General features: G+C 40.3%; 1 protein-coding gene across 1 annotated transcript in view; it reads right to left on the minus strand.

Annotated features, from left to right (window-relative positions):
• Positions 1 to 1,096: 1,096 nt before the first annotated feature.
• SEC23IP (SEC23 interacting protein) overlaps positions 1,097 to 14,972 on the minus strand; it is a gene marked incomplete at its 5' end in the record, with an annotated part of 28,078 nt that continues 14,202 nt past the window's right edge. Inside the window, 8 exons of the mRNA XM_079976632.1 lie at positions 1,097 to 3,357; positions 5,261 to 5,369; positions 7,565 to 7,724; positions 9,435 to 9,620; positions 10,756 to 10,858; positions 11,369 to 11,524; positions 11,909 to 12,124; positions 13,880 to 13,975. Coding sequence (XP_079832758.1) covers positions 5,288 to 5,369; positions 7,565 to 7,724; positions 9,435 to 9,620; positions 10,756 to 10,858; positions 11,369 to 11,524; positions 11,909 to 12,124; positions 13,880 to 13,975 — 999 coding nt within the window. The 3' untranslated portion in view covers positions 1,097 to 3,357; positions 5,261 to 5,287. The remainder of the gene's footprint in view (positions 3,358 to 5,260; positions 5,370 to 7,564; positions 7,725 to 9,434; positions 9,621 to 10,755; positions 10,859 to 11,368; positions 11,525 to 11,908; positions 12,125 to 13,879; positions 13,976 to 14,972) is intronic.

Consider the following 14,972-nt stretch of genomic DNA (forward strand, 5'->3'; position numbering starts at 1 on the left):
AAACCAAAAAGCCAAATGCCAAATGGAAAAACTCCTACCAGGCCCCCTGGGCAACCAGGGCGACCAACCTAAGGTCCATAGCAAGGCCAATGACCTAACCCTAACTCAAAGGGAGTGGAGGGTAGGTGACTCGCGACGAGACGACGGCAAAGAATGAGGCCGGGGAGAGGCTGGCGCTGCAGCAAAAGGCTGCCGAACACGCCCCCTCTGTGGCACCTGGTTGGATGCCTACAGAGGGGCGTGGGCGCCAGCCAGGTGAGGTGGAGGCAGGGGGCTAACACCCCCTGCTAGGGGCGGTGCTCGGGCTCCCACCCACAACCACTCCCCCCTCTTCCAGGGAGGAGAGTCTTTGCTGTTGTTGTCTTGTCTCTCATCAGTTTAAGAGGGAGGAGAGAAAATGCTTAGATGCAGCTGCCAAAGGGCACAGCTACATTTCCCAAGCTGGTGAACTATAACAGAGCTATGGCTGCTCCTGTGTTCTCTATCCTCTAGTGCAGGAATGTCCAGTGTGCATGCACACAAAAGGTCATACCAATAACTTAGTTGGTCTCTAAGGTGCTACTGGAAGGAATTTATTTATTTTGTTTTGTTTCAACTACGGCAGACCAACATGGCTACCTACCTGTAACTAGAACTATGGAAGGCACCACATTGAGCCACATGAAATGGAAGTCCATCAACCTCACCAGGTATCTGAAGAAGTCTGCATGCACACAAAAGCTCATACCAATAACTTAGTTGGTCTCTAAGGTGCTACTGGAAGGATTTTTTTTTTACGTGGTTTCAACTCCCAAGAGACTGCGATCTACTCCCACTATAAAAAAAACTGGCAGTGATCTACCCGTTGGATTTGATTGACCAAAGTTGTTGAGCTTTTTTTGGTGGGGAATCACGCAATCAACCGGGGACGCCCCGCGATACACCGATAGATCACGACTGACCTGTTGGGACATCCCTGCTCTAGTGGAAGAGGAAGGTTCCCCCAAATTGCTATTGTGGGACTGGGGCTATTATTGCTATTATTATTTATTGCGTACCCTTTATGCTGAGGTCACAGGGTTGGTTAGATACTTAAAAAACACAAATTTAAACACAGTTTAAAACAACTTATGTTTTATTCCATATTGTTTGCATGGAAATCCAGCATTATGTCTCCTTTGTACAAAGTTCTATCCTTATCCCATCACAAGAACTTGGCATTTTAGTGCTCATATCACTGGAACCTCCAATATTTGTAGAATGTGACAGAATTCAGCTGTTGAATAGAGCCAACAGGAATAAAAGGTAGCAGTTTGTGCAGAGGACAGGTGTAATGTTCCAATCAACAAATGTCAAGTTTAATAGGCAATATTCAGACTGTTTTAGATAACCACATCAACACCCAGATAAATATCTTAAACAGGGGGGAAAATATTTATCCATCAATTCAAATGACACATAGAATGTTTGCTAAAAAAAAAAAAATAGAATTTCTTAATGAATTTAAAATTTTCAAGTTGAAACACAATCTATGTTCTATGCCACCAACGCAGAAGCAATTTCCTGCCAGAGCACTAAACAATATTGAGCAGGTGAAAAGCAAAGGAAATTACTAAGTTTTTTCCCCTTAAAATTAAAAGTTGCAATAAACACCTTTTTATTTTTCATATTTGCTAACATTACATTTATTTGGTCTACCTTTACACATTTCTCTTCAGTACACACCACACACTCAATACTGTTGTCGATTATTGAAAACCTTTGCAGTTCTTTGGTATTTTATCGAGGAGGACTCAAAACACATTCTGAATACCAAATGTACAGTTCTGAAACCTGTTCAGAGACAACTTTAATCCAGGATTTATTAAAGGGCTTTCCCACTTGTTATGCTCTCTGACAAGCTGTTGCTTCATCCCGCATTCCTCTGACAGAAATTTGTTCTGGTTTAACAAATGACTGAAGGGAAATTTCATTGTGATGAATGGAGCACCGAATATTTAGAAAGAGAGGAAAAAGCAAGACAGAAAACATCCTGTTGCTTTCTGAGATAAAGTGAGGATTACCAGGGGTGGGGAGCAGGCAAGCATAGAAGCTTGCTGGTATCACAGTATCTTTTAGTATTATCCACAATATTATATTTATAAGGAGATATAAAATAGCTACAGGTTAATATACTGCAATGAAAAGTTCTCTCAACCTAAGAAAATGAAGGTTTTTAACTGCATAGACTTTACAGCAGGCAGAAGCTGATCCAACTACAGCACCACCTGGTCTATTACCTCCCTCTTCAAGACACAATGCTTCAACAAAGCAAATATCAAAAATAATGTGGACATTGCCACACACAAAAAACCAAACCACTTTTTTTCCAAAAAGGCTACTCATCCATGACAAGCCACTATGTAGAAGACCAGCAAATAGAAGCTATCACAGTTTTATTTTTAATGAAAAAATTGAAAGTATACAGAGGGGGAATCAGAAGCAGCAGCAAAAAAGTGATAGAAACTTCTCTAACCTTCTCATACTCCACTAAGCAACACGGGGACTGTTCTTGGCATACCAAAACTCCCTCTAAATCTAATAATCAAAACACACCTCTTCTGCTGCAGGGCCATAAATGTATTTGATTTCTGCAAATCCAGTCTCCCAAGTTGTATGGAGACTTCCACATCCCAGGCTGGTCACTACTGTCAAACTAAAATTTTATTTGGCTTATCCTTTTCTACTCTCCCTCTTCAAAAAAAAACATACAGAAAGATCAAGCAGTTTGTAGCTGCTCTCTATGATACAGAGTTGAAGTTCATGTCGCAAGCATTTGAAAACACTCTCCCTCAGAGGCTCAGAAGATATTTCATTATAAAATCTTAGTGGTAGGCTTACCAGGTGCAAGGAATTGCTTTATTTCAACAAATACAAATGGATGGATGTAAATTTGTATTAAAGTAGTTTGAACTTCACAGTTCTTGCAGAAGTGGGACAAATGGTCTTTTTATTAAACGAAAAGGTTGTTATTGCTGTTTACCAATAATATTTTTTTTATAAAAACAAACAAACCACAGCCCTTATAGAAAATACAAGTCTGATAAATCAGATTATAAAGATTAATTTGCATGCCACACATTTCTTGAAGGGTCATTTATGTTTGACAACTCTTCCACAAATGATTCAAGGCTGGTTTTTTAAAAAAAAGGTATGTGTACTCTGAACATTTTCTTTTCCTCCACCCCAGTTAATAAAAAAAGAAAGAAAACAAAAGTAAAAAATGATGGTATGGAATCTGAGGGCTGTAGATTGAAACCACTTCTGTCATCTGTGACGAGGGAATTGGTGTTGCCTCTTCAAAAGGTTGTTGGCAGGCCAGCAGAAAGATTAGAAAGGCTGGAAGGAAGAGTAAAAAGAAAAGAAGAAGTTGTAAGCTATGGCAAACTTGGTTAGTTTCACAGCTTATGTAAAGGGCTACGACTATCAAGTTAACATGAACATGTATTGAGGCAAGAGGGAAGGCTGTATGGGCAAATGGGGAGAGGCTCAGGCTGCCCTGTGCTTCAAATGGCCAACTGCACTACTTGTAGAATGTAGGGCCCATAGGGAACCTTTGAGAATCCTGTACAGACACTGTGCGCATCTGGTGAACTGGGTATGTTGCATCCTGATGCAGTATAGCAATAAGGGGAAAAAACACTGTCAAAATGCACTCTTATTGAACAGCCAGTAAATAAACTTTTAAAGAAGAGTGTGCTGTCCTTTTTGAAGCAGCCCAATAATTGCAGACAGCTGGAAAGCCTCTCTCTCCACCCCCAACCTGATGGCATTTATATTTTTACCTATGAGCTCTCTCACAAGGAGATAGCACAGGATCTGCCAACCCCTCCAAAAAGGTATTATTTGTGTACAATGGATGAGTTTACATTTAAGTTATGCGTAAGATCAGAGACATTTATCTGCATATTTTAGATGTAGCTTCACTTAGCAAGCAAAGCATGAATATGTCATGAAGCAGCATGGTATGAGCCAAACTGAGTATATTTCACTGAGTCCTGGGAATAATTTCTAGAGCTATGTTTTATTTGTTTACCAGAGCTGCAAGAAGTGCAGTTAAAAGAAAATATTAAGATATTAAACAAATGATGCTTAATATTTGATACCCTGGTTCCATAGTGTGTTTAGGGAAGCTAACAGAGCCACCCAATTACAAAGTATAAAACAAACACCAAGCACAGTTCAAATCATTTAAATCTACACACAAATGCACACAAACTGAGACATTTCCCTTGCTAAACAATACTACTATGTCAACTGAACATAATAGATGAGTTAAATGAGCTGAAATACTTGATAACCCATTGAATAATAATTAAAACTAAGTTCAGTGTTTCAGAATTTAATTCTGCAAGGGTATGTATACATTTAGGATTTATTTTCTGTTGTGTTTCCCTGCCTCCCTCTCTAACCTGAAGCTGTGAAGAACTAATTTCGAAAGAGAGACGATATCTAGCTCCTTGCTAGCACAGATGCTGGCACAAATAACAGAAGTTAATCTCATCCCTGGCTAGTATGAACTTGCAAGTCACTAAAATATGAGCACCACAAAATTACTTTTGCCCACTGCAATACAGTGACTTCCATCTTTTAAACAGATCCCTTTGATTTACTTATGCTCTCATAGTTGCTGGGGGGGGTCACACTGTCATATTTTTAACAATGCAATGCTAAACAGATACCAGAGCTGTCATAAGCTTGAAATTCCTTTGACAAGGGCTTTAGGTGTTGCTTCAGTGCAGCTTATGCATCCAGTTATAAAAAGATGCAGAAGTTCTGAGTTCAATATTGCAAAGCAGCACAGGAAACTGGAAGCTTGAAGCATTCCCACTTTTTTTTTTCACCACTCTCTCAAATATCCAAAGCACATTGTGGATTTGCAGGGTAAGTAGTAGTCTAACTGCTTCATAGTCCAAGCCACAATCATGGAGAAAGGAAGAAAATGACTTCTAGTATCCTGCCTACTGAAGTCACCTGGAAGGCTGGGATAAGGAAAATGGCCTTATGCAACTGGATGGGACAAAAAAGTCTACTCCAGGTGCACTTTTCATTGCAAATGCTACACATAAGGAGACCACCTAAGATATTGTCACCTGCACACAAGGGAACAAAGTCTCTAAGTTTCGGCCATTTAACATTCTCACATCAATAGGAGCTCTCATCACTTCCCTATTCTACAAAAGGAGAGTTGTACTCTCAAGTAGGGACAACCTGTGCTGCGTTTATATTGAGGATTACTTACAAATTCTGAATGAAGGGTATCCATACATCAATGTTGCGGCTGTTCAGGACAAACATTCATAGTTCTATATATTTCTTTCAGGAGAAGCAAAGCGGTGTCTTCTGATTCCCTGCAAATAAAAATACTTGCTGATTGCCAAATAATTGCCTGCTTGAAACCTTTTTGCTATTCAGCATTTTTCCAAGTGCAGCAGACACAAATACCTAAATATGTAATCTTGCTGACTGAAAGTTTGCCACTGTGATGCTTTCATTTGTTCCTTTTATTGCTTCTCAACACCATTCCTCCCATACCTCACAAGCAATCTGTTGCTGGCAGCCTGGTTTCCTCAACAACCTGCATGTTACTTTACATTCCATGACATCATCCATCAGTGCCTAACACTGTACTGTCACAAGTGCAATAAAAATATAGATTCCTTTAGTACACTCATTGAGCTCTGTGGGTGAAGCAGGTCTTTTCCACCCTCAGATGAGCATAGCCTAAATAGCATTGATTTAAATCGATCTACCTGTTCTACACAACCCAGATTACTGTACTGAGCAGTTGTATTACAAAATTCAAGATTTATATCATTTTTAGAAGTTGTTAAGAACATCTCCAAAGAGAGTTAGCAGCAATCTTTCAAGCAGTGCATTTAATGCTAGATTATCTCTCCACAGAAGTCTCACTAATTTATTGCTTTTACAGTTATTTATAAAATTGTCTAGGCACTGTGCTCAGAAGAAAAACAACTAGAGAGCTGATGCCTAATAAGACACCCTACAAAAAGGGCGGGAGAAGGTTGGGATGGGCAGGAAAAGTAAAGGTCTGCTACATTAATCCTTGCATATGTTCAACCATATGCTGTAAATCGCAGGGAACAAGAGTAAATATTGCACCAATACAAAAGGGTTATATTTGTCTACTACCTGGATAACAAGTGGAGCTCTATATGTAAGTAATCATTTGCCCCCTTCCTACCAAACTACTTTTAAGAAGCCTACTAATGTTATAATTTATTGATCAATAGATTTTTTTTTAATTAAAAGAAGCCCAAGAGTGCCACCTTACGGAGAACAATATACAGCTATGTTTTTGGCATACACCAAACAAAACAGATTCCAGCATTAGTCCCACAGCAAACCCGCACAGATGCAGAACAAGCAGGATAATATGTGTTATTGCACCAGCTAGTCAATTAAAATTCCGAAGCAAACTTTAAAATACTGTTTGGATGGTTATTTTAAATGACTAACTGCTCAATAGGAAGTATCCTCATGCACTGTTTCTCAAGAAACATAAACCCATACTTAAAAACACTCCCATCACTATCTTTATATTTTGGACACACACACACACCATTAAAAACAATTTGTTTGTCTCCAGAAAAGCACCCTTTACTGGTACACATCAGGCATATTTCTCATGCACACAAGACTTTCAGTTAAATATTAGCACAATCACAGTAGTAATAGTAATAATAATAATAATAATAATAATAATAATAATAATAATACCAAGTCCTCGTCCTTATTTTCTCCACCAAACCCCACTGCTGTAGGCAGCTCTGATCCTGTGGTGTGCCTGCAAAGGGCAGCATTCCACTGGAGAGTGCAAATTCTGTGCTTTGTCTGGACTGCAGTATGTGGCATTTCACATTAACCTTTTGTGACTGCAAACACTGCACTGGTACAAGCAGAGGGAACTCTTGTAGGTTTACCAACAAGACCACATTGGTACAATGACCGGTCTATCCACTTTCTGCCCTATGCCACAGACCAGAAAACTCTGTTGTACATAAATTTATTCTAGCCCTGAGAAACTCAAGCCAGACTAAAAACATTATAGTGAAAAACTCTTTTATCTGGTGCAAAAACTGATCTTATGAACAAAATAAGATGCAACCAATGTGTGGGTATTCACATGCAGCAAACTGTGTTGTATATTTGCTGTAATGTTCTGATCCTCAGTGTGGCAGGTGCAACAGTCAGAACAAAAATACAAGTAGCTGCCCTCCCAACACCAGCATCACTGTTGCTTATCTAGATAGGCCTGAGGCAGAGTGGGGGGCAAGATCAGGGATGTGTGGTTGCACCAGCAAGAGTGACCCTGTCAATCCGGCATGTTCAGCGGTGCAACCACATGGCCCCAACCTCACCCCCACCCTGCCCAGGTAAGCAGCAATGCCAGTGATGGCTTCTTGCCACCCGCTCCTGCACTGCTCCTGCATATAAGTCCCAAAAAGGCTAGCAAAGAAACAGCTAAAATAAATGCAGGAAAGAACGTGAAGCTGTGCGTCATATTAGAATAAAATATTATTACCAGTAGCACAAGTGACTCTGTAGAGCAAACAAATACTCGTTGAAACTTTCTATGGGTTTTTCTTGCAGCACATAATCAATACGTCGTCCTCCATTTAGCAAACCAACTTTTACAGCCAAGTCTTCATCTTTTGAAAGATCTGGGCTTTCAACGATCTTTTCTGTGGCAGCAGAAGGAAACAGAGCATGAAAAGTACATGGTAAATTGAATCTTTGATGAATTCCTGGTTCTGCCTTTCTGCAGTCCCTATTACACTTTATCCATTTTAAGCTTGTTGGAATATTGTCTGGGTTGTTACAGCTGTGGGTTCCTCCTATTATCTACACAATGTGGGAAGGGCTGTAGCTCAGTAGAGCATCTGCCTTAGAAGCAGGTCGGGTTCAACCCCCTGGTATCTCCAGGTAGAGCTGGCAGAGTCTCCTGACTGAGTCCCTGGAGAACCGCATCCAGTCAGTGTAGACCAGGGTTTCCCAAACTTGGGTCTCCAGCTGTTTTTGGACTACAATTCCCATCATCCCTGACCACTGGTCTTGCTCAGCAAGATGGCCCAATGGTATGTCACTACAAGGCAGCTCCTATGCATTCCTAATAGTAAAAGACAGAAGCATAAGTTACGGGAGGTCAAAATTTCAGAGTATTTAATAACAGAACAACAGCCTAATATTTGTGTGGTGTTTCATCATATTAGCTCAAATAAAGTAGAACAGTCAGAATATCCTGCCATAAAAGCCAAAGCAAAAACCTTCCCAAATACAAATTAAATTCTGTGGCTTGTTTCAGTTACCAAAAGGGATTCTGTGGTTGTGTTTTTCAAACTGAAGGCCTTCATACTATTTACAAACTGCACTTAAAAACTGAGGAGAGGTTCAAAATCACTTTGCGGCAAGGAACAGTAGGGACTGTTAATCAAAGAAAAAAGGCAAAACTCGCATCAGGTTTCTGGGACCCATCAAGGCCTTCAGTACTTGTCAATATTAATACATTAATTCCATCTGATTACTCTAGCACAAATTTTGATGTTACCAAAAAGCTTTTGCGGCTTTGACAAAAGCAAGGAAAACAGTGGTAAGCCATATTAATCATTAATCACAGACAGAATGAACTGGCAAACTGCTGGTCACTCAGAAGAGTATCATCTAGAGACAGTATTACAAGGGCAATTCATTTCAAGAGATATACCCCACTTTCATGTAGTCTGTACATGAAGCTTGTACAGCTAGCAAGGAAATGCTTTCAATTTGGCCAACAAAAGTTCAAAAGACACAAAGTGAAAAATGTTATTGACAAAACTCTCATTCAGACAAAGTGGTCAAAGTACAGTGGTGCCCCGCAAGACGAACGCCTCGCAAGACGGAAAACCCGCTAGACGAAAGGGTTTTCCGTTTTGGAGGCGCTTCGCAAAACAAATTTCCCTATGGGCTTGCTTCGCAGGACGAAATTGTCTTGCGAGTTCCTGCGGGTTTTTTCCCCTTTTTTCCCGCTTTTCCTAAGCCCTAAGCCGCTGATCCGCTGATAAGCCGCTTATCAGCTGATCCGCTAAAAGCCGCTAAACCGCTAATAGCACTAATCCACTAAGCTGTCAATGGGCTTGCTTCGCAAGACGAAAAAACCGCTATACGAAGAGCCTCACGGAACGGATTAATTTCGTCTTGCGAGGCACCACTGTAAAAATAAATTTAAAGATTATATGTTGGGGGAGTTACCCAGAGGCTACAGGGTTAGATATTCAGAATGATGAGTAAGAATCTAAATCAAGCCTAAAGGCATCGAGCTTAACTTCCTAATACAAAGGTAATAAAACTGGGGCATGTCCCAGTCACTTAACATTTACAGTAATTACTGAAAATATAATAGCCGTGCAACAACTAACCGTCTGTCTCATCTTTTTCTTCTTCCTGTTTTATCTGATGAGCTACCTTCTCCAGTTCTGCTTGGAGCTGAATGGAAGATGTATGAGCACGTGCAAAGTCATTCAGGGTTTGCCAAGCACTTTTCAACGAGCTGATGAAACCCTGTTTCAGGTCTGATCCCATTCGAGAAAGAGAGTCCTTCAATTCTGAAACGAGAACCATTCTCCAATAATTAGAAACGCCACAGAAATGATGAATTGTAAGACAAGCATTATTCCACAGGCAACAACTTATTTAGAGCGCATTTAGGAGGAAAAACTGAATATACCTTCTATGAAATGAGCTATTCTGCCACCTTCAGGACAGATTTGGGTTGTAGAGGTGCTGAAGTTCTAACAGGAACTTGAAACAACTAGTACTTTGGCAGCCGATACCAAAAAAAATGAAATGCATTAAAAATGCAAGGACAATATCCTCAAGCATCCCATGTTAACATAATTCAGCTATAGTAGTTGATACTATTTTACAGCTGAAACTTTTCCATGTGTATAAATTAAAGAGGAATATATCACTACAAACAACAGGGATTATACTGCTGCCACCACATGCACAGCATTGCAAAAGCATTCATAAAGAGACGTATTAGAATATGACCACCATGTCTCCTTACCCACTATATTAAGAGATGTAAAGACCCCAAAATATTTTTGTTCCGTAAGGCCCAATGTATAGGGAAATGGTAAACTGACAGGGGAAATTGTGAATTCTGCTCTTTCAGAATGGTCAGTGAAATTATGCAAAATTTTATTTCTGAGAATGAACCTTCTTCTGTTTGTCTATTATAATCTACAACAATGGCGGAAAACCTCCAGCCCATGGATCTAATTAGCCAGTGGGGCCATTTGGGGCAAACCATGCCCACCTGACATCAGTCACCTGACATCATATGACAACAGGTGTGGAGATCTGTTATCTGATCCAAGCATCTCAAAGGTTGGAGCTGATGCCTCTGCTGGTTCCTGTGCTGTCTCTGCCACCACCTTTTACTGTCAAAAAGCAAGCAGGTGCTTCTCTTCAGTCTTAGTGGTCACACAGAAGTATGACTAGCGATAAGAAAAATGCTGCCAGCTCTCTGACCGTAAAAGGCAGCATTTTCACTACCCTCAATATTCTTCTTTTGCAGACACAGCATGAACACTGAATCACCTGACATCAGGTGATGGACAGGTGAGTGGTCCTGCCCACCTTCTCAAAATGACCTGTGAAGTAGTGAGCCAGTTCTGGATCCAGCCTTCTGACTAGATCCCTATATTAGAAAATATATGAATATACTTTATTTACCAAGATGAAGCCTTTTTCTGCCTTTGTGATGTGGAACAAGAACTGGTTTTACGTCCAAGTCAGGAATAATCATAGGTTCTAGCCTATAAGCCACTGGATCGAGCTGGAAACAAGAACGAAAGCAGTGATCAATCTAAACATCAATCTTGTGGGAGCCTCACAGGGCCTTCCAGAGGCCTCACATGACCTCCCCCAAAGCCAGTTAAGGAAGGGGATGTAAAAAGCTCTTTCCACAGGAGACCTATTTCTAAAACGAATACTTAAATAAAATTTAATAATGCAATAAAGAAGTGTGACCATAATGCAGTGCAGAGATGCAACAAACTTAAAGCTGAAGTCCTATACCTACTTGCCCGTAAGCCCCACTGAGCAGATATGTATATGTATTGCGCTGCTATTCCACTGATTTGCAGGCCCGCTGTATGTTATGGGGTTTAAGTAATTATCTTAAATATACATTGGTACAGAAGTACCTGAAGGTGTGCTAAAAATCAGTTTCAGCCTAACAAATTGTTTTCCTGAGCTTTTAAAAAGATCCAATTAAGTGCTAAATGGATAGTCAGTCTATAGTCCTTTCGCTGAAAGTGATTGAAAACCTGTGCTTCTCACTAACCGGATGATAGATGTTGAAAAATCCCTTGCAAGTGGGGAGCCTGTAGTTTTCATCGATTTTTTCCACTCCTCTTACAGTGAGAAATACACCAATTGGCGAACCCAGAGCAAAGAAATTGTCTGGCTCAAAGTCAAGTGCACTATATACCACAGACACCTAGAAGACAAAGAATTAAAAAAGAGATGATTAATACTTCCTTCATATGTCAGTCAGCCCACTTGAAAGCCACAGGTGTATCTCACAAGACAGATACAAAGGTCTCATCTGATACTAACAAGACAAGCCTAGCAAAAACATATTTTATTAAAAACAGTGTTTCTGAGGAATGGATGGTATACAAACTGTATGCACTTGTATACTTCCACAACTGAAGTGAATCATGTTCCACAACTGAAGTGAACCATCCATTCTCTGGGCCAGGATCCCACCGCTTCCATAACATATGACCCCATCATCATAGCACCAGTTCTGTGAATGGGGTATGTGTCAAAAAAAGACAGTTCCATCAGTGAGGACTATTTTAACTTGCATAAAACTTACCTGACCAGTGCCCACTTCAAAATATTCATAATCTATGTTGGCAGAGGAAACTGAAGCTCCAACTGGAAGTCTTTTCTTGGATGGATCCTGGAGCATACCAGATTCTGAAGGTGAAGCAAAACTGACCACTTTCTTTGCTGCCTGTGCAGCTTCTTCCTGGGTCCGCAACATGGCTTCAACTGCTGCCTTTTTCTCCAACGCTGCTTTTCTCTGTTCCTATTGATGCAAAGATTTCAAAAGCTTTGGAGGAGCTTTGGAGGAGGGGGGAAGAAACCACCCCCCTGCTATGTTCTATTTAGTTTAATTATTGTATTGTATTATTGTATTCAACCAAGTCTTAACTCACTCAAATCACCTTTTAATATTCATTCATTTTAAAATATTTACATTCCGTCTTTAGTGCCCGAGGCAGCATACAAGGCAAAATAAGAAATAAGCCTCAAGAAGTCTATATAACATTACAAGTCAATTAGGTCCATATCAGTCAAATCCCACTAAAAGCTTGGCACAGTGTTCAAATGGTGCTTAACAGGAAGCAAAAACAAATAGCCATGCGGAGGGAGTATCACAGTCTGGGTGCTGCAACGCAGGAGGCCCTGCCTTCATAGCCACATAGGAGCAGAACGTTCTTCAGATCCTCTGGCACTTAGAGAATACAGCACTTGATGGTTCACAACGAACACTTTGGACTGAATTCAGAAACAAACTAGCAGCCTAGTAAGATCTTTAAGCGCTGAAATAATATGATCCATTTGCACTAGATTCTGCTTTTTTAAAAATCAGCTAATCTATGGCTCAAGCCACCCTACACAATTCAGGAAAAGCGTCATGAGGCTAGATCTCATGCCCTGTATCCATGGCTCTCTTGACTCAACACATCTGAACATTTCAGATTAAAGAACTACCGTATTGGCCCGAATATAAGCCACACCCAAATATAAGCCTCACCTTTAAAATTCATTGGGGGGGGGGAGAAAAAAAGACAATACCTGAATATAAGCCACTTCCTTAAAATTCTGCAGGCACTCACACCCGTTCAATTTTACCTTATGTCTGTTTCAGCAGCGATATCGTAAAAGTCAATTTTTGTAAGGTGGAGAATCTAAGCAGCACTTTAACTTTTCACGGTCGAAATTTGGAAAAAAAAGTACGGCTTATATTTGGGCCAATACGGTACGATACATGGTAGTTATTCAGCTGGATGCGACCAGTACTAAAATTCATAGTATTTAAATTGTAGTCAGTTTTAAATAAGTATGTGTACTTCTCAATGAAAGTACAGTGGTGCCTCGCAAGATGAAATTAATCCGTTCTGCGAGTCTCTTCGTCTAGCGGTTTTTTCGTCTTGCGAAGCAAGCCCATTAACGGATTAGCGGATTAGCGCTATTAGCAGCTTAGCGGCTTTTAGCGGCTTTTAGTGGCTTAGTGGCTTAGCGGATCAGCTGATAAGCGGCTTAGCGGCTTAGAAAAAGGGGGGGAGAAAGGAAAAAAAACCCTGCAGGAACTCGCAAGACATGTTCGTCTTGCGAAGCAAGCCCATAGGGAAATTTGTTTTGCGAAGCGCCTCCAAAACGGAAAACCCTTTTGTCTGGCGGGTTTTCCGTCTTGCGAGGCGTTCGTCTTGCGGGGCACCACTGTATTTAATGTGTGAATCAGGTATTGATTGTGGAGTATTTTGGAGATGCTACAATATCAAGCTTACATTGTATTCTTTTCTAATAGTTTTGTAAAATAAAACTTTGCAACTCTTGTTACTCTTTCCTTTCAACTACTATTTCCTTTTGCATTGTGTACATATTATGTACGTATTAAGCTTTCTGGGAAGTACAACGTGCCTGTCTGTATTATTCTACTTTGACCAACTCTTTCTTATCCAACTCTCACCATGCCTATTTTGCAATTCTTTGAGCAGCTCTATTACACTGAAATGTTACTGCCATAGTTCTGGCTTGCAAAGCAATCATTCCCTACCTGTTTGGCCGCTCTGTCTTTTACAAAGTTTGCTATCTTCTTTCGCGGCCCAAGAGGTATTCCCATTTCCTTCAGATCATCAATCGTACACATCAGCTGTTTTGTAAATATATATAAATATATCAAGGTTTACTTATTCACTTTTTAAGAACACAGTTTATATTTGCATATTTTAGTAAAAGAGAGATCTCCAACAAACAAAATTCTGGAACCACAAATTCTAACTATTTCAGGCAAAGTAAATAGTGCAATACATGTCCAAATATACTCATTTAACTAAGCCTAAATATATGTAACTTAAATAATAGCATATAGTTCATTCATTTAGATATGCCTCCATTTCCCTCCCTTGAGCTTAATTCCAGACTGTAAGTACGGCAGGCTTCTAATCTCACATTCTCCTATAGTTACAAACTATAGAAATGATCCCTGAAAGTGCCATACACATGGAAGTTATTATATAAAAATAAAAATCGCTACAGACCTATAGTTTAGACTTGATGCTGGTAATTTTTTCTAAGGTACAGGTTTATGTTGCAAACCCCTCCACTCTTTCTTGCAATGCATGTATAGGTATGGGTGTGTGACCCCGTCTTCTGACACAATGTATTTTCATTTTTACATATCTGGGGTGGGTGTGTTATGCTAAAGCCATTATATCAGGATGGGGAACCTTTCTTCTGTCAAGGGCTGCATTCCCTCAGGGATAATTTATTGGTTGTGGTTCGAGGACCCGACCCCCGCAATGTGGAATGAAGACACACGTGATATAAGGTCAATGGGCAAGAAAAGGCCACAACTTTATTGATTACAGCAGTGATATGGTATTGGCTTAGGCATTGGATCTCTAAAACAAGGGGGTTTATTCACTAGTAGGTGGAGCCTGTTGATGCTAATCCAACTCTAGGCTCTCCCCTGATGTCACTGAGGGTCGTCCCATGGCCTCCCGCCAAGCAGGCATCGGACAGAGTACACGACCGCCGGATTCCTTTAACGGAATACCCAAAAATTGAAGGCATAGGCGATGGCCACACCTAGCTCTTCGACACACCACAACACATTATTCCAATGCCTAACCTACCCACCAATACCA

The sequence above is a fragment of the Podarcis cretensis genome (genome assembly GCF_951804945.1).
Source record: "Podarcis cretensis genome assembly, chromosome: 5".
NCBI classification, from domain to species: Eukaryota; Metazoa; Chordata; class Lepidosauria; order Squamata; family Lacertidae; genus Podarcis; species Podarcis cretensis.